The 23,341-nt window shown below is 43.9% G+C and overlaps 1 protein-coding gene, 1 long non-coding RNA gene and 1 other non-coding gene across 4 annotated transcripts in view; 1 reads left to right on the top strand and 2 right to left on the bottom strand.

Annotated features, from left to right (window-relative positions):
* Positions 1 to 1,260: 1,260 nt before the first annotated feature.
* Positions 1,261 to 1,365, bottom strand: LOC113836290. Its single transcript, XR_003486356.1, has one exon. It is a non-coding gene; the product is annotated as a U6 spliceosomal RNA (small nuclear RNA).
* Positions 1,366 to 5,380: 4,015 nt separating this feature from the next.
* Positions 5,381 to 7,060, bottom strand: LOC118239061. The gene is made up of 2 exons (XR_004770496.1): positions 6,892 to 7,060; positions 5,381 to 6,557 (listed from the first exon to the last, which is right to left on the bottom strand). It is a non-coding gene; the product is annotated as an uncharacterized LOC118239061 (long non-coding RNA).
* The window catches only part of Metap1d (methionyl aminopeptidase type 1D, mitochondrial), a 72,812-nt gene continuing 56,458 nt past the window's right edge, over positions 6,988 to 23,341 (top strand). The window contains exon 1 of one of the 2 annotated variants that reach the window (XM_027420198.2): positions 6,988 to 7,203. In XM_027420198.2, coding sequence (XP_027275999.2) covers positions 7,164 to 7,203 — 40 coding nt within the window. In that variant the 5' untranslated portion in view covers positions 6,988 to 7,163. The remainder of the gene's footprint in view (positions 7,204 to 23,341) is intronic. The other variant, XM_035446394.1, reaches the window with a different exon arrangement.

The raw sequence follows: 23,341 nt of genomic DNA, 5'->3' as shown, positions 1-23,341 counted from the left end.
ACCAGTTGACCAGGGAACCAACCAACTTTGTACCCAGTAATAGTTCACACTGCATTAGTGCAGTTAGCTTTACAATGGGTCCATATGTGACAAATGTTTCTATAAATCTTGTCCTAACTGGCTTACTATTGTTGTTATTAGGACCAAAAGCAACTTGGGTTGGAAAAGGTGTATTTCAGCTTACAGTTGTAGTCCATCATGAGGGTAAGTCAGGTAAAGAACTCAGGGGCAAGAACCTGGAGGCAGGAACTGAAGCAGGGGTCATGGAGAGTGCTGCTTACGGGTTTGCTCCCCATGGCTTGCTCAACCTGCTTCCTTATAGCACCCATGACCACCAGCCTGGGGGTATCAACAACCCACCAGGAGATGGGCCATCCCACATCAATCACTAATCAAGAAAATGCCCCCACAGACTTGCCTACAGATAATTTGAGGGAGGCATTTTCTCAAATGAGAGTCCTCTTTCTAGACAACTGCAGTTTGAGTCTAGTTAACAAAATTCCAAACAGGACACATACCTTTGCCCCTGAGCTGATTTGAATGAGAAATGTCCCTCATGGGCTTGAGTATTGCTGGAGGAAGTACTAGGGCTTTGAGATTATATAGCCTCCCCCCATGGCCAGCTTTCTCTCTCCACATCCTAAACCGAAGATGTGAGCACTCCTCTTCCTGCTCTATACACCACGCCTGCTTGCTTGCTGCCTGCCATGCTGCCCCATCAGGAGGGACTCTAAACCCAGATAACTCTTCCTCCTGTAAGTTGCCTTGGTTGTGAGGTTTTATAACAGCAACAGAAACATTACTAATATTTTTTACAGTCTAGCTTTTAAAAAAAAATCTTCATTATGGGTAATTCCAGAAAATATGTAAAACTCTAATCTGTGCCCTTCAAAGAAGATTTATTTTTACGTCTCACAATCTCTAGTCTATTTAAAACTTAATGTTACAGAAACCAATGAAAATTTATCACAAATTACATACGACTTCAGAAAAACTTGTCTGGCATAAATCTTTTATGTGTTATTTATTTATCACTGACTTTTTCTTTCTTGGTTTTTCCAGACAGTGTTTCTCTGTGTGGCTTAGTGGACCAGGCTGGCCTTGAACTCACACAGATCGCCTGCCTCTGCCTCCCGAGTGCTGGGATTAAAGGCATGCACCACCACTTCCTGGCTTGATTTTTTTTCTTTTTTTTTTCTTTTTTTTCAAATTGTTCTCATACAATACATTTTGAGCACGTTCTCTCCTCCTCCCCCAACTAAAAATATGGAATACTTCATGAATTTGCACATTATCTGCTCAGGAGCCGTGCTAGTATTCTCTATATCATTCTAACTTGAGTATATATGAGGCCAAAGGGAACATGCATCAATCTTTAATATTTTTTAATATGCAATAATCTTTATTCAGGTTTAGTATTGCTGTGTTATTATAGTAAATTTCTTTTTCGAAGCTTTCTTGGTACCACATTTCAAAGGGAGTGGGTGATCTATGCAAATGTGTCTGGCATACTGAGAGAGTAACATTCTAGGCTCTAGACATGCTGAATAACCTTAGAAATGAAATAAATGTGTCTAGAAACAACCACAGTTTCCATGCAGAGAGAATTCACATACATGACTGTTGAGTTCTTACTGTGCCTTCTAATACTCTGGTGTGTGGCTGTAAAACTCCGGGGATTAGCTGGTTAGGTACCACAGTTTGCACAGCACTGCAGAAGGCACAGAGCCCCAGTCTGCCACCTCAGAGTGCTGCTTTCTGAGGAAAAACCAACTCTTCAAACATCACCCTCCTCCACCGGGCGCTGACCCGAGTCGCCTGCTTTGTCATCCCACAGGGAGTCTTACCCGGAGGAGGCAGCAGATGCAGGTCTCAATCTTTAATATTAAGTAAAGGGAAAGGGTGGAATGTTTAGTTTTTCAAAAGTATGCGTAGAGAAATTTTTGATTTATTTCTCAGATAAGTCAACGTGTTTTGTTCTGTTTTAGACAGGGCCTCACTATGTAGCCCCGGATAGCCTATACCTAGCTGTTGTAGATCATGTGGCCTTAAACTCAGAGATCTGCCTGCCTGTGCCTTCCCATTGCTGGGATTCAAGGTGTGTGCCACAATGCCCAGCAAGTCTTTAGTGTGTGGTGTATATGTGCATTCATGCACAAGCATGTGTGTATACATGCCAAAGATTGCCCAATGTTTTTTTATGTCACTTTCCAAGGTCTCTTATCCAACCTGGAGCTCATCACTTTGCTAGACTGGGTGCCCAGCAAGTTCTAGGAATCTGCAACTACCCATCCCCATGAAGGAGGCTAATGAAAAAAGCACCTTTTCAAGATCATGGTAGAAGAGAGATAGGGAGATGGCTCAGCAGTTAAGATTGCTTGTTGCTCTCCTAGAGGACCTAGGTTGGTCTCTAAGTACCCACATCAGATAGTTCACAGCTGCCTGCAAATCTAGCTCCAGGGAATGCCATGCCCTCTGATAGCTTCAGGACACACACAGGGACACACAAGGACACACAGGGACACACACACACACACACACACACACACACACACACACACACACACACCACACACACACACTAACTTGGCAGGGGAGGGGGGAGAAAAACCAGTATTTTTTTAGGATCAAGATAAAAAAGCTCACACAACAAGTTAATAAAATAATAGTTTGAATACCAGAGAGTGAAAATGGAGGTATTAACAAGTCATCCTTGGGTTAGGGAAATGGCTCAGTGGATAAGAGAGCTTGCTGTATAAGCATGAGGACCAGAGTTTGGTAAAACATAAAAGCTTGTTGTGGAGATAGCTGGAAGCAGGGGTGGAGATAGGAAGGTCCAGGGGCTTGCTGACCAGCCCATATAACCAAAACAGTAAGCTCTGAGTTCAGCGACAGACCTTATCAAAAAAAAAAAAAAAAAAAAAAAAAAAAAAAAAAAAAAAAGATGGAGCACACAGAGAGAAACACCTGGAGTCAATCTCTGGCCTTATACATGCATGCACAGGTGCAGGCAGACATCATAAAAGAGGCTAGCCTTTCTTCCCTGAAATACGGTTTTGAAAATGTCTTCAACTTTGTATTTAAGAATCCCAAGCATGGTGGCACAATCCTGTGATCCCAGCACTCATCAGGCTGAGTCAGATGTCCAGTTTGAAGCCAGCCTGAGCTACACAGTCAGATCCGGTCTAAAATATCAATAGCTGGGGACATAGCTCAGTCACAAGAGCACTTGCCTAGCATATATAAAGCTGTATGTTTGATCCCAGGCACCATCAAAATATTTAAAATACATAAATAATGGGGGTGGGTGCTGGAGAGATGGTTCAGCAGTTAAGAGCACTGGTTATTCTTTCAGAGAAGCTGGGTTTGATTCCCAGTACCAACATGGTGGTTCACAACCTCCATGGGCACCAGGCACACCACTGTTACACAGACATACATTCAGGCAAAAAATATTTATATATATAAAGCAAAAATACATGGACAATGATCAAAATTAAAATCAGGGCCTGGAGATGATGCATCAGCTGGCAAATTGCCTACTGGAAGTGCCTGTGTTCAAGTGAAGACTTGAGTTTGGATCCAAGCCACCCATGTAAAAAGCTGGGCAACATCATGACTATCTATCTATAACCTATCAGTTGTGGGGCAGCCAATGCCCATAAGTCTCTAGGAAGCCAGTCTAGCTGAATAATTAGCTCCAGGTTTGGTAAGAGACCTTGTCGAAAAAAATAAGGTGGAGAGTGATAGAGAAAGCCATGTAACACTGACCTTTGTCCTAAGTACACACATGAACATGTATGCACACATAGATACACATACCTCCCCACATACACAAGATTTGACTAAATAAAAGCATTCTGATACTTTGAATGCCATCACTATCAAATGTTAAAATGACAAGAGATCATAGATGCCCTTCATCCTGTTGGTCAGTAAGCAAAGGCCACATAAGCTGATGATTTGGGGGGCACATGATGTCAGGAAAACATGGGATGAGAGAGGCCATACCAAAGCCAAGTTCACCCAAATTCTTTCATATTTCATCTCTAGATAACCAATGTCCCTGACATATTTTTTTCTGAGGCAAGATCTCATGTATCTGTTCTTGAACTTGACAAGTAGCTAAGAATGATCTTGAACTTTATAGGTTACTCTTTGACAATTTCATCCATCCATCTATCCACATAAACAACGTACCTTGATCACATCTACTCCAACTTCCTGACCAGTGACTTCTGACCATCCTGTCTCTACGTCCTGAGGGTTGGGATTGAGGCATGCACCACTATGGCCAGTTTATGTGATGTGCTGGGGATTGAACCCTGGTCTAGGCAAGTACTGTGCAGACTGAGCTATACCTCTAACCCCTCCATAGTGAACTTTTGTGGACTTCCTCCATAGGATTATACCACAGATCATGCATTTGTTTTCCAAGGGCTGGCTGAGCTACATTGCATGACTACATCTTCTATTTCAGATGTTTGAAATTGGGCTTTACTCCTTCTGATGCTTTACTAGGGACTCTAAGTTTCTTCTGCACACTTCCCAGCTCAGTACTCAACTGTCAGGCTCCTTTGCTACCCTCAGGTAGGGTTTCAGTTACACAGAGGACAGATATACCACATTCAGAAATCCTCTCCCTAGAAACAGAGTTTGTAAGTAAAGGAGTTTGAAGGAACCTACAAGAATATTATTTCCCTTATAATGGTGGAAGGTATGCCACTAGGGGAGAAGAGCAGTCAGCAGTCTTAGCTGCAAACTCTGTAAGCTACCATAATATCTTGGCTGACAAGATATACCATTGGTGCAATAGTGTCGTGAATGTTATGGGGGCAACCAGTCACTTTTGAATTGGTTTTAAGGCCCACTCCACACTCTTGTATGGTACTGTTAACTAGGCCAAGCATCCATAGATGTGTAGGTCATAGACTCTAGGGGAGAATATACTGTTCTACTAAATAGACATAGTATTAAACTGCATCCTAAGTTCTTATCTTTTTTTCTTTCTCTCTGTGCAGTCTTGGTTGTCTTGGAACTCATGCTATAGACTAGGCTGGCCTCAAACTCAGAGATCAGCCTGCTTCTGCCTCCCAAGTGCTGGGATTAAAGGTGTGTGCCACCAATGCCCAGCTCTAAGTTCTTATCCTTATACCCATATATTAGTGCATTTCTTAACCTTCATGAGAGAAGTCTTGTTTTTTGTTTTTCAGTAGATGGAGATTAATATAAAGACATGAAACGGTAGACTTTGCTCATCCCTATATGGGACATATATATTAGATTCTCTTACTCCTAGGTTTAGGGAATCATTTCATAAGAGGAGAGCTACAGAACGATTCTAAGAGCCAGAGGAATTGGGTGACTGCTGTGAGGTGGCTTTTTTTTTTTTTTTTGACCTCGCAGGGCCAATGCATACATGAATTCATAGCAGCTATGACTACATGAGCAAGACCTAGCCAGTCAATTTCTCAACATGGATCGGGAGGAGATCACAAAGTTCCATCCCTAGTTGAGGGTTGGCAATTGATGGCCACTGTGGGAGGGGCCATTTCCTTCAGGGTTTCTGGCCCTGATAGGATACTTGTGCTCCAGTAGATGGCCCTACATTCATGTGCATGCTAGCAGGATTAAGTGGACTCAGTGGGTTTCAAAAAAAAAAAAAGAAAGAAAGAAAAGAAAGAAAGAAAAAGAAAAAGAAAGCACATGAAGTTGGGAAAGGAAAGTGGTGGGAGAGATGGGGCAGAGTTAGAGGAGAGGGATGGGAGATCGTAGGAGGTGACAGCAGTGGATTCGATCAAAACATACTATATGCATTTAAGAGATTCTCAAATGAAAAGGACGAGCTTGGATCAAGCGGTCTCAGATTTGAGGTTTGTGATGAGTAGAAAGGGGAAAACTTAAGAGCAGGTGACTTCACTTGAGGGTAAGGCAGAGGTCTGGACTGAGCGACTTGGGTGTGCTGTGTCGAGGAAGGCCTTGTGCTTTCTCTTTCCTCATTTCTGAATTGTCTAATTTTTTGTTGAGTCTGTGAATTCCTTTCTGCTTTTGTTTTTGTTTGTTTGTTGTTTTGTTTTGTTCTGTCTTAAGGCAGGGTCTCTCTTTCATGTAGCTCTATATGTCCTGGAACTCACTATGTAGACCAGGCTTCGCTTGAACTCAGAGATCCTCTGGACTCTGCCTCCTGAGTGTTGGGATTAAATGTATGCACCATCATACCGGTTCAGCATAAAGGAGTCTTAAAAATCAATGAAGACATCCACACATTCACAAAGAATCCTTATAGTCCAGAAACTGCTAAACCCACAGTTTGGGCTCCTTCAGCATACACACCTCGGGGCATCATGTTTGGTGCCGAGCACTGGAGGCTACCGAGAAGGGTAACCCGTGGTCCGTGAACGACTGGAATCCACACCGGAACAAGGGCAGGTGGTGGTAAAAATGGGCAAGAGTATCATCGAAGATACACCAGCTGTCTTGCTTGACTCATACTTGGCTTTCTATGGGGTTCATCTGTGTGTGAGCTGTGCATACTGACAGGGTCATCCTGTAAATGTCTAAAGGAACAACACCAGTTAACAACGCCAAGCAGGACGTGTAATCTGGGAAAGAGAAATCCCCTGAAGATGCCCACTGGGGCACACAGGTGTTGTAGCTATTGTATTCTGGAGTCTCTGCTGAGTAATTTAGGTTCTAACATAGCAAAGGGCAGCTGATCAGTTTGAACCAAATTCTACCTTTCAACTAATTTCCGGGAAATAATTTGTAACAGAGTGGAAGACGATGCGAAGTGTTATATGTTGCACGCTAAACTGTGTTCTTTTTCCTGCCCAACTTCATGTTTCCATGCACCAAAATGTTGATGCTAAAAATTCTGGAGGCCACACTTACCTGACAGTTTTCTTCCATCCCAGATGGGCGCGAGGGCGCAGAGCAAGAGCTGCGGGGCCGTAGCAAGCCTCTCGAGGCGGGAGCTAGCTGACCGCAGGTGGAGCTGCTTGGCCGGGCCACCAGAGCCTCTCGCTAACCCCTGTTCCCACAGGCAGTCTCACGCGCACGCGCACTCGCTTCCGGCTGCAGCGGCGCCTCTGGGCTTGGGTCCCGCCGCTACTCCAGTGGGCGGAGCTGCGAAGTGGTCTCCTGGCCACGTGACCGGAGCCAACATGGCGGCGCCCATGGGCGCCCACCTGTTCGTCCGTAGAGGTAAGCGATCGGAATCCGACCGCTCCGGGGCTGCGCGCCCAGAGATAAATCCGCGCGTGGACTCGGTACGCGCGTGCGTACTTTCAGTCAGACCCACGCACACGATCCACACGATGCACGCTGCAGAAACACAGACACACGTTTGACCAGTCCTTTCCTGGACCATGTCGCTGGGTGGTTAGTCCTTGAGATTTGCGGGTCGTTGCCTGAGGTTTTCTTACCCCATTTTACTTGTGTGATTAGTGGTACAGACATATGTACCGACGACGCCTGTGAAATGCGCCTGGGCCCTCGGTCTGGAGCTATTGCATTGGCATGTCTTTTTGAGAAACTTGTACAATGTGACCACTCTGATGGTGACTCAAGAGAACCAATGATGCCTGAGTCATTCCAAATAGGTGCGTTTGCGGCGAATCATTGTTGAATTAGTATAGGTTCTGATTCTTTGCTGCAAAGAACTCAGAAATTGGTTCAAGGACGAGGAAGAAGGAGCACCAAGGACTTGAGGGACTATTGAAGTGCCAGGCACATAGGAACGGTTTTAGGAGGTAAATATTTTCGTAGTGATACCTAGCACTTATTATATGCTTTCCAAAACATCTCACCTGCTCAGCTTAGCTTAATATAACCCTCCTGCGTGAAATCAAGCGCTGACACCTTGTGTGTATATGTGTATTTAAGGATGTGTTAAAAAAAGGTTGACGTTGACATGGAATGGTATCCTCAAAATATATTATTTGGAAAAAGCAAGTTGTAGGACAATTTATTTTTAAAATTACATGTATTTGTTTGTCTATTTATTGTGTAAGTGTGTGCTCAAGCAGGTACCAAGGTGTGCATGAACATTGGCGAGTTCTCTTTCCATCACTTGGTTTTCAGAGAGTGAACTCAGGTTATCAGGTTTGGCGGTAAGAGCCTTTACCCATTGAGCTATCTCATCAGTCCAGTTTAGCATAAAACTGTTGTGCCCAAATTCTGAAACCCCCAAATCACCAAGAGGCCCATTTCCATGCAAAATCAAAGAGTCTTTTATTGCAGTTGTTTAACAGCTAACCCCATTAGCTAGGGCCCTCCATTCATCCACCTCATGAATGGCTGGGTGGAGAAAGACCCTGAGGCAGGGATCTTATAGGGCAGTGTAAGGGGTGTGTCTAGGGGGGGGGGTACAAAACAGTCTCAGGATTGGTGCACTCCCAGGCTTGGACGGCCTGCCTTGTGTTGATTGGCCAGTTGGTTGTTATGGCCCTTAGGCCCTCTCAAGGAGGTTACTATGCTCTGCACAACACTGTTGTGCACTTGTCCGTAAAGCACACGCAGAGCCATAAAGCACACTCCTGCCGGCTAACTTCTGATTGACCTTCTAGTGACCAGGACAAGAGGGGCAAGGTCAGGCCAGCACATGTTAGCCTGTCACGGCTGCTAAAAACAGGGGAGGAGGGTTGGTCCTTTCAAAACAACCTGGTTTTGTGAAGTCAGATACCCATATATTTGTGTGTACATGTGTATCTAAGTTTATAATGCATACAGAGAATGGCATTAGTCACAGTTTTGTGAAATAAAATATGAAATGCCATATTTTCAAAAGAATTCAAGATTTGTGAAAATGTACAGTGTCTAGCATATCTTATGGCAAAGATGAGTCAATCATTGTACGGAGCATGGCTTGAATGATCTTTTACATTTAAAAGTTGTTCTGGTGAAGAATAGATTTTCTTCCTTTAAGCCTTTGAATGTTCTTAATATGAGAAATTTCAAACACATGGAAGAAGAGAAAACAGAACAGTGAACTCTGCATATGCATCATCTATTCACAAACCGTATGTTACGTTTAGAAACACCCATTCCTTCTCTCTCCCCAGCCACATTGCCTTCCCCAAACTGTATTATTTTGAAGTTTGTCCTAGGTATATTATCACTTCATTTGTAGATTCTTGTCACTCTGTATCTGTGAAAGATGAGCTTAGTGGCTAAGCTCTTGGATAACACCCTGGCTTTGGGTTCCAACCCCAGCACCACAAGAGGGGGAAAAAAGACAAAAAAGACTGAGAATCTCACTCAGCCTCAAAAATATTGTACTTATTTCTAGAATTGCCATTTGTTTTAAGACAGAGTCTCTTGTAGTCCAGGGTGTCCTTGAACTCCTGTGTAGTAAGTTTTCTTTACCACAGTAATAGGTTTCTCCACTGAAGCAGTAAGCCAGATAAAGCTGAATTAAAAAGTAAAGGACCAGGTTTATTTTGAGCAAAGCAACTCCTGGATGACTCCTCCAGCCTCCAGAGATTGAGCCAGGGGAAGGGGCAGGAAAAAAATCACATGGCCCATCTAAAGGAGGGAGCTTAAATTGTTATGCCAACTTTGATATACCACCAAGGAGCCAACTCTCTGATGCAAAAGCAAAGGTTTCTTAATGAGTTAACTCTATTAATGTGGGTCTTCCGACCATCCATCCAACAACAGTGGGTGGAGCAAGAAGGACCTGGAGGGACTGAGGGGCAGGGAATTTATTGGGGTGGAGCAAGGGGAGTGGCTTGGGTCTGCAACAGTCTCAGGGTTGGTGCACTTCTGGGCTTGGGCGACCTGTCTTGTGTTGATTGGTTGCTATGGCCTTTAGGCCTTCCCAGGGCAGTTGCTGTGCTCTGTATGCCACTGTTACCTAGAGCCCTCCAGCTAACTTCTGATTGGTTCCTTGCTACATGGAGGGTATCTGACCTCCTAGTGACTAGGAGGTTGGCTAAGGTCAGGAAGCTCAGCACATGTTGCTGAGTCAGAGGCCTACATCTTGCTGGGTCTTTTCTGCAGCTTGTTATGGCTGCTAAAGCATGGGGCTGGGTGAGGGTCTGGTCTCTTCAAAATATCCTGTAGGCATGGGTGATGATGATATGTCTTCCACAAACTGAACTTGTGCTCAATTATAGCACTTAGTCAGGGATTGGGCAGCTAGCAGCTTCAAGGGAGGAGCCACCTCAACCAGGAATGAGGAATTGGACATTTTGGCAGTGTGCCACCACACCAGACTACAATGGACATCTTTTAGAGATTATATTGATTTTCTTTTAAAAATGTTGAGTGTTAGGACATAGTTTGGTTCTGCCAGGCTTGGTGTTATTCTTTGTTAGAACAGATCTCTTTTGGGTTTTGCCCTTATTAGGGAAAATACAAGGAGCCTTACTCCAAAGTAGTATTCAGTAAAGGCCACATGATAGTGTTTTAGACTTTTGTGAGCAATACTATATGTTACAATTTCTCAACTCTGCCAGGGGCAAGTGAACATAGCTATGTTTCAATAAAACTTTATTTACAAACACAGGCAACCAGTTAGATGGAATTTGTCTACTCTTACTCTGTTAACAGGAGTAATTCTTAACTCGAAGTCATAGACTTTCTGGGGTCTCAGTTGAATACTGATGGTGTTGGGGAGGCTTTGTGAGGTTTGCCCAAGGAAGTGTCTTGGGTCTGGACTTAAACTGGGGCTCCTACTTCTACCAGCACTGCAAACTCTGGCCTTGGTTCAGTTCTCAGCCGGCAGCCACTTAGTCTTAATAACCTTGTGGAGTGCCCTGCCTCTTTTCCAGCTTCTTTTGAATCAAAACCTCTATTCTCTGACTTAGCCAAGCATGGCCTCATTCCCCAATGCCACATTTGGGAAGGTTTTGTAGAGCAGAAATCTGGGGAGTGATTAATTTGTTTTCTCTTAAGGCTCACTGCCCTCTGCATTACTTCACTATGCAGTGCCAACAACTGGTTGGTCCACATGTTTTCCTGGTTGCTTAATACAGAAGGAATTCTTATAGCAGTTACATTGCCATAAATAGAAGAAGGTTTGTTTTGATTTTAGACAGGATCTCATGTATTCTAGACTAATAGAGAACTCAGTATGGTTTATTTGGCTTATGCTTCCATATCACTGTTCATCATTAAAGGAAGTCAGGATAGGAATTCAAACAGGGCAAGAAGCTGGAGGCAAAAGCTGATGTAGAGGCCATGGAGGAATGCTGCTCACTGGGTTGCTCCTCATGGCTTGCTCAGCCTGTTTCCTTATAGAACCCAGGATCCGCAGCCCAGAGGTGTCCCCACCCACAATGGGCTGGGCCCTCCAATCAATCACTAATTAAGAATATGCCCAACAGTCTTGCTTATAATAAGCCTGACCTTATGGGGGCATTTTCTTAACTGAAGCCCCCACTTGTCAGATGAGGTAGCATGTGTCAAGTTGACACAAAACTAGCCAGCACAATCACTTACATCACAAATCATGAGCTTCGTGACACAGCTGACATCCCACCTTTACCAGGTTTCCAGAACTGAGCTAGAAGGTAAAATCTATTCACAGAGAAGAATCCATTGTGAAAAGCAAGGCAGCAATATTAACACTGAGCAGATCATAAGTAGTTTGCAGATTGATGATGTCATTATGCCATGGCTCTAAACAATATCTATTAAGCTATAGGATCCTAGGGCTTAATGACACCAGTAAGTGGCTGCTGCATCTACTGCCTGTTGAACATCTTCACTTAATATACATCTGAAAATCAACATGTCAATAAAAGTATATTTTTTAAAAAATAATTATAAAAGTATAATTAATTTTTAAAAACTCAACATGTTTACATCTCCAAAATTGGATTTGTAGTAAGTACTTCCCCCCATTCTCACCTTAGTTGTTGATAAGTTTTGTTTTTACTGTTTTGTTTCTCAAGTGGGGGCTTGCTTTATAAAGTAGGCCAGGCTGGCCTTCTGAGTGCTGAGATGATTATACCCATGTGCCACCATGCTCAGCCTAGTTGATGGCAATTTTTAAAAAGCATCGTATTTGACATACAATTCACATACCATACAGTTCACCTATTTAACGTACACAGTGGGACTTTTTATAAATGTTGTTTATGTGAGATTTATACATGCCTGGATATGTGTGGGGGGGTGTGCTTACCTGTGTATGAGCCTGTGGAGGCCAGAGGCTGACACTGGGAGTCTTCCTTTACTAATTTCCACTTTTTTTTTTTTTTTTTTTTAAAGACAGGGTTTCACTGTGTAACTCTGGCTGGCCTGGGCCTTTCTATATAGACCAGGCTAGCCTAGAACTCAGAGCAATGTCTGCTTCTGCTTTCCAAGTGCTGAGACTAAAGGTGTGAGCCACCACACCTGGTTCCACCTTTATTTTTTGAGACAGAGTCTCTCACTGATCGTGGAGCTCTCTTTGGAAATCCTCCAGTTTCTGCCTGCCCACTCCCCTTCTACCCCTCCTCTGGGATTATAGGCACATACTGCAGAGCTCAGCTTTTTACATGGTTTCTCACATACTCGTATTTGGACAACAAGCACATTATCAACCTTCAATCACCCTTCTTTCTTTTGTTCTCTCTCTCTCTCTCTCTCTCTCTCTCTCTCTCTCTCTCTCTCTCTCTTTCTCTCTCTCTCTCTGTCTTTTGCTCCGTCTTCAGTGTTTAATCTGTTAAAAAATCCATTTAAGAAATCTTGTTGGGCCAAGGGTTTGGTGATACACACCTTCAATCCCAGCACTGGGAAAGCAGAGGCAGGTGGATCTCTGAGTTAGAGGGCAGCCTGGTCTACAGAGTGAGGTCCAGGACAGCCAGGGCTACACAGAGAAACCCTGTCTCAAAAAACAGAAAGAAAGAAGGAAAGAAAGAAAGAAAGAAAGAAAGAAAGAAAGAAAGAAAGAAAGAAAGGAGAGAGAGAAAGGGAGGGAGGGAGGAAGGAAGGAAGGAATAAATCTTGTTGGACCAACCATTAAGATATACCCAGATCGATATCTGTGCATCGGTGGCTGGCAGAAGAAAGACACCTTTGTGCTGTAGATCTGTTAACTTCAGCAGGAGCTTTGAGAATCTGCTCCCTCCCACCCTCCCTGAATCATGACAGCCACCAGCTCTAGGGACCTAGTACTGGAAATCCCAAACAGCTGAGTTAGGATGACAAGAAAAGTATTGTCATAGCATTTTATTCTCCCTAGTTTTAGACATAACCATCTTTTGTTTGAAAATTAAAATGCCTCATTTTAGCTGGGTGTGGTGGTCCCAGCACTTTGGAGAGTAAGGCAGGAAGGGTAGCCCCAGTTCCAGGCCAGCCTGGGCTACCTAGAAAGAACCTGTCTCTAAAAGAAAAAAAAAAAAAGTCTTATTTTATTTAGAAAAATAAAATAGGTTTTAGAAAAAGGTCTCTGGTAAGACCCCTTGTCAGATCTTATCAGTTCAGAAGTACAAAGAGAAATTTAAGCTCTGGTAATAGTGCAAACACAGAAGTGGAAGCAGAGCTAAAAAGATGAGCTTCACTTGGGCCAGAGTCGCTGAACAAGCTTCCTGGGTTTGAAGTGAAAGTGGGATGTTGTTCTCTTCTTATTTAAATGCCAGCCAGGTGCTGGCTGTGGGCTTTCTCTCCTTAGCACTCTATTTAGTGAGGGAACTTTCTTTCGGGGAGATGCAGGCCTGTGCTTCATAGTGGGCTTGCTTTTTCTGGCTAGGTCATTTTCATATCTTCTGGTCCCCTCCCACACCAGTCATATCACTGGTCCCTCTCGGCTCCACAGTCCTATTCTTTTATTCTTTTTCTTTCTTCTGAGAGATGTGACCAGTTTGAATTATGTCCCAGAACATAAAGCCAGTGCCAGCACTAGCCAGTCTGCTTCCTCTCTAGACACCAGGTAACTCCCAGTTTACAAGAAGAACAGCCATTGCCTATACCTCCCTGGCAGCTGGCTGGTTCTGGTGGCACTGAGATGAGTCCACTCTCTCGTCATGGGGAAGAGGACACTGGGACAGCAGGCTGCCACTGAGCACACACATTCCTCCCATTTTTCAGAAGTGAATGTTTCATGTTGAGGTGCCGAATGTGAATTTGGGTGAGGAGAGCAGGAGCCCTTCACATGGACAGTTTTACAGAGGTTGTGGGAACTGAGATCTGATCCCCCAAAACTGATCCTGTGTCACTTCCAAAGAATCATGGGCTTTTTTGAATAATAATAAAAAAAGCAAAATACAAAAAAAACCAAAAAAAAGATATACCCAGACCAGCACTAGGGAGGCAGAGGCAGGTGAATTTCTGTTCGTTTGAGGCCAGCCTGGTCTAGAAAGTGAGTTCCAGGATCACCAGAGCTGTTACACAGAGAAACCCTGTCTAATTAGCAGTAACAACAAAAACAAACAAATGATAAATAAATAAAAAGATCACCCAGAAACCAAACAATTTCTCTGTCTCCCACTGTTACCACCTGATATAACCAATATCATTTTTTCCTTGGATTAATGCAGTTGTACTGGTCTCTCTGTCTCTATTCTTACCTTCTATATTCCATTGTGAGCATTAGCAGACAGACTGATCTTATAAAAATGTAAATCAGATCATGTCATTCTTTTGCTTAAAACCCACAGAGTAAAAGTCAAATCCTTGCAGTGCCCTAGAAAGCCCTGCACAGTACCTCGTATCGTAGTTCCTTGTCAGGCTGATTGCCTGGGGCCCATCTCTAGCAGAATGTAAGAGCTACAAGGATTTGTGTTTCTTTTGTTCTCTGACATATGTCAAGCACCTAGAATGTCTGACATGTAAAATTCAGTGAAGATTTTTTTTGAATGAGTGAATGGAAAGTGACTAGTTAATTATGCTACAATAAAGTTATTAATAATGAATTAAATAATGTGTTGAGATACAAGAGGCAAGAACTATTAGAAATAAAAGAAAAAATTGATAAAAACCATAGTCACAGTGGGGACTGAGAAGTTGACAAGTAGATACAATATAGTTATTGAAGTTCAGAATGTATAATTAGTAAGTTTGATTTAATAATTAAATTTGATGCTTTAGATTTAATGTTACCTTTATTTTTATTTTTACAAGTATGTGTAAAGCAACAACCAAAAACAAAAATCCCAGATACATATGAAATAGGATAAAACTTGGTAACTCATGCCAATAGAAGCCTTAATAGTTCTAAAAAACAACATCAACAAAAAATATAAGCTATATTCTCTGGCCCCAAAGTATTAATGCACAAGTTAATGAGAAAAGGGAAAAGGTGTGGTCTAAATGTTGTGGAAACAGAAAAGGAACCTGGGTAGTGGTGATGCCAGTAGTGTTGTCCTGGACTTGAAGTGTATGATTCCCATCCTCACGAGTTCTCAGTCCTTGAGGGACTCAGACTTGTCAATAAATTACTGCCTGGGAGAAGACTGATGCACAGACCCTGGATCTGGCCCAGTGGACTGCTCAGTAGAGACTGGAGAGAGTGTCACTATGCCGGCGAGCTGAGCCTGAGGCTGCTAGTACAAAGAAAGCTTTGTCAGGGCAGGGGGGCAGATGGAGAGCTGCTTGTCTAAAACCCTGGAAGAGCTGCTGGATTAGCATGGCAGGCAGGTTGAGGAAGAGATAGGGAGAGACCAAAGTGGAGATTGGGGGGGGGTTGAGGCCCACCTGGGTGGGTTGTGAGCTGAGCTGAGCTGAGCTGAGGCATGCATATGAGATGTAGGAAGACAGGCAGACTCCTGTTCTCTGAGGGATTCAGGAAATGAGAGATGGAATAGATAACAGAGAAAACCAAGCAAGCCCCTTGTCTTTATTGATTTACATTGATTTCATTTCGTTGTTTTAGAGATTACAGATGAAATGAGGTGGAGAATTGGGAAGCAATGTAAGAAACTGGCAACTAGTAAGGAGGAAGATTGCCCAAAAGAATTGAGACTCACTGAAATGACAGGGGTCTTAGTGGCCTATCTGTTGATACTGTGTGATTTTCTCCAGTGTGTATCACCTGGTATGTGTAAGTACAGATGTAGAAGGGCTGGGTATGGTGTTGCATACCTTTAATCCCAGCACTCCAGAGGCAGGCAGATCTTTGTGAGTTCAAGGCCAGCCAGACCAAGTGTCTGTGGGACAATGGGCGGGGATGAGGTAGAGAAATAGATTGAGTGGGAATTTTCCAGATGGGTATTATAGAAAGAACAGAAGAGAAAGGCATGAGTTTGGCAAGAGGAGGATGAATTACAGAGTCTACCCAAGGCCAGCTGCTGTATAAGAACAAAATCTCTGTTACGTTTAAAGCCATGTCTTTTATTATTAGATTGAATAACCTGGAACCAGAAGAAACTGTTAGTTTGAAGAAGAAAAAATAAAGTATCAAAGTCAGGCATAGTTGTACACACCTTTTATACCAGACCTGGAAGGCAGAGGCAGGTGGAGCTTTATGAGTTCGAGGCCAGCTTGTCTACAGAGTGAATTCCAGGACAGCCAGAGCCACATAGCTAGATCCTCTCTTGAGAGAGAAAAAAAAAAGTTTTCAAAGATGAGAATTTCCAGCAAGGCTAGAGAGCAGGGGCATGAGAAGAAAACTGGGCAGCAAGGAAGGCCTAGAGTGTCTTCACTAGAGTGGCTTTGGACAGTTGTGAGTTTGATTGGAGGAGCAAGCCTCCTAGCATGTAGGACAGTGCAGAAGATGTCATGGTGCTCCTGGAGCAAGGGGAGGGAAGAGGAGGGGGTTGGGAGATGGAGTTGTTACTTCACGGAAAGTGAGAACTGAGCTAGGTCCTGAAGGGTGACTAAGACTGGCAGCAGTTTGGGGAGAAGGGCATTCCAAAGGCGTTAAGGCAGGGTGATGGAGACACAACTCCATGGATGGAGACACAGAAACGTTCAGGAAGTGTTTAGGATAGAGAATTTGTGTAAGGGATTCATAGGAGATGAAGGCAGGTCAGGATCCAGTCATGGGAAACTCTGATGGCCAACTCAGGTGTCATCAGCTAAGCGGCAGTGACCACTGAGACCGGGAAATGAGAGGGTGTCTCCATTTTAGTCTACTGTTCAAAGACTGTGACTGTATCGGGGAAGGCCTTTGCAGTCTGTTAGACAGCAGTGCAGAATCAAGGTGTACATGGTGCACAGTAATGGGAGAGATGGATGCAAAAGGAGCCATGAGTGCAGCAGGGTCTTCGGTAGGCGGGAGAGAGGCCACCAGAGCAGCCAAGAAGGGACTGGCAGACATGGAGAACTGAGTCCAGAAGGGATTCTCAGGAGGAAGTCGGGGAAACTAGTGAAAGTGAATGAATTTGCCCACTAATGGGTAGACAGAGATGTAGTGCAGTTTTAGAAAGAAAAGAAGCATATGCTTGGTAGTCATTGTAGAGAACTGTAGATTTTTTTTTCTTTTTGGCAAGAGATGGAGGGAGACTTCCTTTTGTTAAAAACAGAATTTTCTAGAGATGTAATTGACAACCATCACCATTCACATATTTTGGTTTTAAATATATTTAAATCAGAATCAATTGTATTTTCATTACCCCAAGAAGAACCTTTTACGTAACATAGCAGTCAGTCCTCGACCTGCCTGTCCCCTGTAGCCCTAACAACCCCTAGTCTTGTTTCTGGTTGGTAGGCTTTCATGTGGCCCTGGCTGGCCTCAAACTTGATATGTAGCTAAAGAAGACCTAGAACTTCTAATCTTCCTGTGCCTGCCTACCAAAAACTGGGGTTACGAGGGTGAGTCACCATGCCTGCTTTATGTGATACTAGAGATCAAATCCAGGGCTTTGTGTATGCCAGGAAAGCAGTTTGCCAACCGAGCACATCCCTTGTCTTGGACATGTCATGAACATGGAATTATATAATATGTAGTCTTGTGTGATTGGCTTCCCGAGGACAAACAACCCAGCAGTTACCTGGGTGCTCTGGCTCAGGATCAGGAGGTTGCAGTTGAGCTTTCCTTTAGAGACTCCTATTTTTTGTTCCAGGCTGTTCTTGAACTCATGATTCTGCTGCCTCAACCTCCCAAATGCTGGCACCGATGAGTTCCACCAAACTCAGCTACTGTTTTGTTTTTCTAACTGAAACTCTGGCTGTAGTCATCACAACATGGAGCTAATGATGGGTAGCCATAGCAAATACCACAACCTTTGCACACTAAACCTCAGAAACCACTTCATATCACTTCTGTCATATGCTATCCATCACAATATGCATTGGGATAAGGAACTAGACCAGGGCATTCATACCAGAAGGCTGGCATTGGGGACAATCTTGGCTACTATAGCATCCCTTGGCACAAGGCATGGAATAGAGTAAGCCCATGATAGCTATTCATGGTGCTGGTATTAAGATTTTATAAAGTATGGTAGTATACACTAGTACCCACAGCACTTGGGAAGCTGAGGCAGGAGGATCAAAACCTTGAGGTTAGCTGGACAGTAAAATCCTGTTCACTATACATTTAGAAATATTTAAAGGTCTCACCTTTTAGGGACTGGGAATGTAGTTCAGTTGGTAGTTTACCTGACATGCACCAAGCCCTAAGTTTGATCCTCAATAAACCATAGATTGGTGAGGTAGCCTACAGATATGGTCCCAGCACTGGGAAGCTAGAGGCAAGAAGATCAGAAGTTCAAGGTTATCCTCAGTTACATAGCTAATTTGAGACCAGCCTGGGCTACATGAGACCCTGTCCAAAACAACAACAATAACAACAACAACAAAAAAAACCAAAACAAAAAAACCCAAAAACTCCTCACCATTTAGATAGAAAGAGTAGGCATTTCTTTCTTAGTTTGAATTCTCTGAACACTTATTTATGCATGTGTGTGTACAATATGGGCATGTGTGCATCACAGAACACATGTAGAAGTCAGAGGACAACTTGCATATGGAAGTTCTTTCCTTCTACCATGTTGGTCCCAGGCATTGAATTCGGGCCAGTAGACTTGGTGGGGCACCTTTACCCATCTCAATGTGTAAGAGTAAATATTTCCCAAATGGGTTTTCCACACATTGTGTTGTGTGATTTTCCCCCTCCCCCTTCCCCCTCCCCCCCTCCTGGGGGAGATATGAACAAACTTCTATTCTCATCCCAGCCAAGTCCAGTTTGGTGAATCAGGGAGCTTATTGGGGTTACCTACAGGAGCCCCAGTGACTCAAAAGCATCCCCAGTGGCCAACCCTCCACGACAATCTCAGAAGCCTGAGCTTCCTGCCTGACAGTCTCCTTTCCCCAGCAATTGCTCACTGCTCATGTATGCTATGGGGGGATGGGGGCTGGGAACCAGTAGCTTTGAGAGCTTCCTGAGCCTTTGCCTCCCTCCTCCCTTTCAGTTCAGATGCTACACTAGTAGTCATTTCTAAAATTGCTTTTTGTCCTTGTGGAAGCTACTGATAGAGACTATGGTCTTTAAAGGATTCTCCTATAGAGCTGGGACTGGTGGTTGGTTGTTTAATCCCAGCCTACCAGAGGCAAGTCAGAGGCAGGCAAATCTCTGTGAGTTTGGAATTGAGACCAGCCTGATCTACATAGTGAGTTACAGGACAGCCAGGACTATGTAGAGACCCATCTTAAACAACAACAACTTTCTCCTACATACACAAGAGAAAGTTATCAATCATTGAAGTGTTACCTTAAGCTAATTAATGTTATCTCTCACATGTAGGGCCTATAGAACAAGCTCAGTTTTTCTCAGTTCAGCCTGTGATCTCTGCCTTTGGGGCCTCACATATTCTCTGTATATCATAGGTAAGGTTATGATTTTCCTGTAAGATCAGAAAGCACTAAATGAGTGGCAAAGGGACACCTGGCCAGACTCACTGCAAACTGGCCAACGCTGTGCAGTGCTGACCTGTCCAAGAATTGCTGTGTCAAGAAACAACTCCATCTTCCTCTGTCATTTCCCCCTACTTCATGCTCTGTGCATAGCAGCTGTTCAAGGGATTACTGAGGGCAGTGCAGGGCACTGCAGTCAGAAACACAGTGAGGGCCACAGCAGGAGAAAGCTTTGCGGGCCAGTGAACACTAGGAGGGAGGGCAGACAGTGGGGAGCGGGCCGAGGGATGGCGTCACTACGGGGGATTATCTGTTAACTAGGTTTAAAGAAGGAGAGGAAGAGGAACGGTCTCAAGTGCCTCCATCACCAACTACTTTTGGCCAAGCCTTCCAGCTAGGGAGAAGGAGACAAGTGTGCCAAAGAAGAGTCACAGCTGAGGAGAGGCCTAGGAGGAAGGCTTAGTGGTTAGTGCTTGATGGTAGCTTCTTTTGTAAGGGCCAGATTAATTTTCTAATGCTGTTTTCTACTTTAATGTTATTGCTTTAATCATTAGAATACCACTCGGTTCCTTCAGGCAATAGGAAGCTATTGAAGATTTAATGAGATTCATATTGCTTCAACGTTGATGACTTCCTGTGTGTATATTAATCACTGCTGACCTTGATCTTAAATTCCTTCCCAGTGCAGAGTCTCATCAAGCATACCTACTAGATTCCCTTGTTCACCAAATACCTGGGTCGTTTCCAAAGCGCAGAAAAGAACACTCATTCAACGTCTGTGTGTTGCGATTTCAGTACCTGGTCGGATTTGCCCTTCAATTCCATCCATGTCTGTAAATCCAGAAAATATAGGAGTAGAATCTGTGAAGGCAAGATTTAGCCTTCTCTGAAACTGTCTTTCTTGTTGTTCTGTGCATCAGACCTTGAACGTGACCTAATTCTTGTTTAGGTCAGTATATCCAACTGGCAACTCTCAGAGCCTATCCAGGCCACCCCTGTGTGGGCACTCCGGCTGTTGAGCAGCAGGACTGGGCTTCTGGCAGAGGCCTGGTGGGCCCCATCCTTTAGTTGAGGCCCGCCCCCCTCCTGCCGCTGAGGCCTGGGAACCCTGGGTTGGCCACCTGGTCCCCGCAGCATGTCCTGCATTTATGCATCTGCCCCAATTGTCTCCTTGGCCACCTTAACAGATTTCCTAAGCAACGGTTCAAATTAGGACTCAGGTCAGGAGTTAGAGAATATAAAAGGAGAGGAGACAAGAGTCTAAGAAGAGGAAAGTGCAGGAGGCAGGCAGAAAGGGCCTCATTAGGCAGAGACAAAGAATTAATGCGTTAGAACTGGAGGGTGAGGAGGAATTCTAAGACAGGATGAGAGCAGGAAGGAGTGGGTGAAAAGGCGAAGGAGGTAATGCGTGGCAGGTCCCCTCTGATAGGAGCAAGAGAAGAGAGATATTGGCCTGTGAAAGAGGCCACATGTATGAGAATGAAAACTGGAAGAGGGAGTGGCCACTCGACCTCGGAGGCTGACCACGGGAGGGAGACATGGCTATGGCACGTGATTTTCTTACTTGTAAATATGTTTACAACAAATATATTTACAAGGATTCGAGTATATCTCAGTAGTAAAGTGCTTCTCTAGCAAAAATGATCCCATAGGGTCAATCCTTAGCTCAACTAAAAATAAAAATACAAACCACAAATAGGTGCTCACTTAACATATTATATTACACTGAGATTATTTTAGGATTCCCCCAAATAATTCATATTGGGTGGTTAGGTTCACTTGTTTTGTTTTGTTTTGTGTTGTGGGGATATTGAACCCAGGGCCTCATGTATGCCAAGCAAGCACTCTCCCAAGCAAGCTACATCCTCAGTTTCATGTTGAATATTTTAAATATGGCATGCTCCAACCATGAAGTTGGGAAGTATTGCCTTTGATGATTATAGATGCTTGCCGTTTACTTTTTAAAAATTAGGATTTTGTGGGGTGGAGACATGGCTCAACAGCTAAGAGCACTGGCTGCTCTTTCAGAGGTCCATATTCAATTCCCAGCACTCACATGGTGGACTCACAACTGTTTGTAACCTCAGTTCCAGGTGATCTGATGCCCTCTACAAGTCTCCACAGGCACTGCCAGCATGTGGTACACAAACACATTCAGGCAAAACACCCAAATGCATAAAATTAAAATAAAATCGAAGGTGTTGTTTTTGAAGTGCTGGGGAAGGAACTAAGCCTCGAATGTAGTAGACACACATTCTACTCATGGTGCAAACCCAGCCTTAGCTCAGTTATTTAATTCTGTCTCTAGAAATGAATATTTTAAAAACAGTCAAATCGGGGCTAGAGAGTACATCACCCACCCACCCCACCCCCATCACTGTGCCCCATGTCCAACTGTCTTGGCATTTTAGTAAGACTTCTGGTCTCACCTCTTGAGACTAATTCCCCAGTCTTTGATCAGAATGGGCAAAGGGTCTGGACAGTGGTGGTGCACACCTTTAATCCCAGCACTTGGGAGGCAGAGGTAGGTGATCTCTGTGAGTTCGAGGCCAGCCTGGTCTAAAGAGCAAGTTCCAGGACAGCCAGGGCTACACAGAGAAATCCTGTCTCAAAAAACCAAAAGGAAAAAAAGAAAAAGGTCAAAGGGTAGTGGTCCCACTTTGTATTGTATGAGATCTGGGACTTCCGTGTTTTAAACACTTCCATTCACTTGCCATTTTAGCTGCACTTTCTCTTCTGTCTGGAATTCTGGTGACCCCAGTTGGTTCCTGAGAGTTCCCCCTCGATGCATTGAATAGACACTGTTCCATTTCCATGGTCCCCCAACCCTTCCCACTCATTGTGAGCTTTTCAGTGCCTGATCTTCTCTTTAACCTCTTGTCCCCTCTTGTCTTCTGATCTTGTGGGCTTCTGCCTTAATCTGTAAGAGAGGTAGGGCTGGGGGTGTGGCTCAGTGATAGAGCACTTGCCTCATTTGTCTCTGGGTTCAGTCCCCAGCACTGCTAGGGTAAGTAAGTAAACAAGTACAATAGCAGTGAAAGTGAATATGTGTTTGAGTCACCATCTTTTTGACGTCTGAAATGAGTTCTGCTACATCTGGGGCAGAAATATTGTTCTTAGGTATATTCTACCTTCTTTGATTTTACTCCGGTTTTATCATTCCTTTTGTGGCATAACCTTGATCTAATTTGTAGTCTTTATCTGTACCCAGTGATGATGTCCAACTGAATAGTTTGCAGGGTTTTAACCACTTCTAATGTGTTGGAACCAGCAAGTCCTCAAGCCTTCCTGCAAATCCTTTTCCTGTCAAATCTTGGGCAAGATAATGTTGTTAGTCCCTGAGGACTGTTATCCATGGACCATATTTAGACCACCTTTACGCATTTTTTCCTTTATTTACTTTATATCTGGTCATTTTATTTGTAAGAGATTTCTAATTTCTCAAACATGATACAGTGATAAAATAAGCACATTCCTTGTCCCCAGGGAGCTTGCAACCTAGTGGAAGGTTCAGAGTAGGAAGATGATGACAATGGCAAGCAATATGTGTTAGGGGCTATGGTCAGGCATTCACAGAGAATGTGAGTCCCAGAGATAGACCACCTACTGAGGTCTT

The sequence above is a fragment of the Cricetulus griseus genome, chromosome 6 (assembly GCF_003668045.3).
Source record: "Cricetulus griseus strain 17A/GY chromosome 6, alternate assembly CriGri-PICRH-1.0, whole genome shotgun sequence".
NCBI classification, from domain to species: domain Eukaryota; kingdom Metazoa; phylum Chordata; class Mammalia; order Rodentia; family Cricetidae; genus Cricetulus; species Cricetulus griseus.
This window is presented reverse-complemented; position numbering and strand designations above follow the sequence as displayed.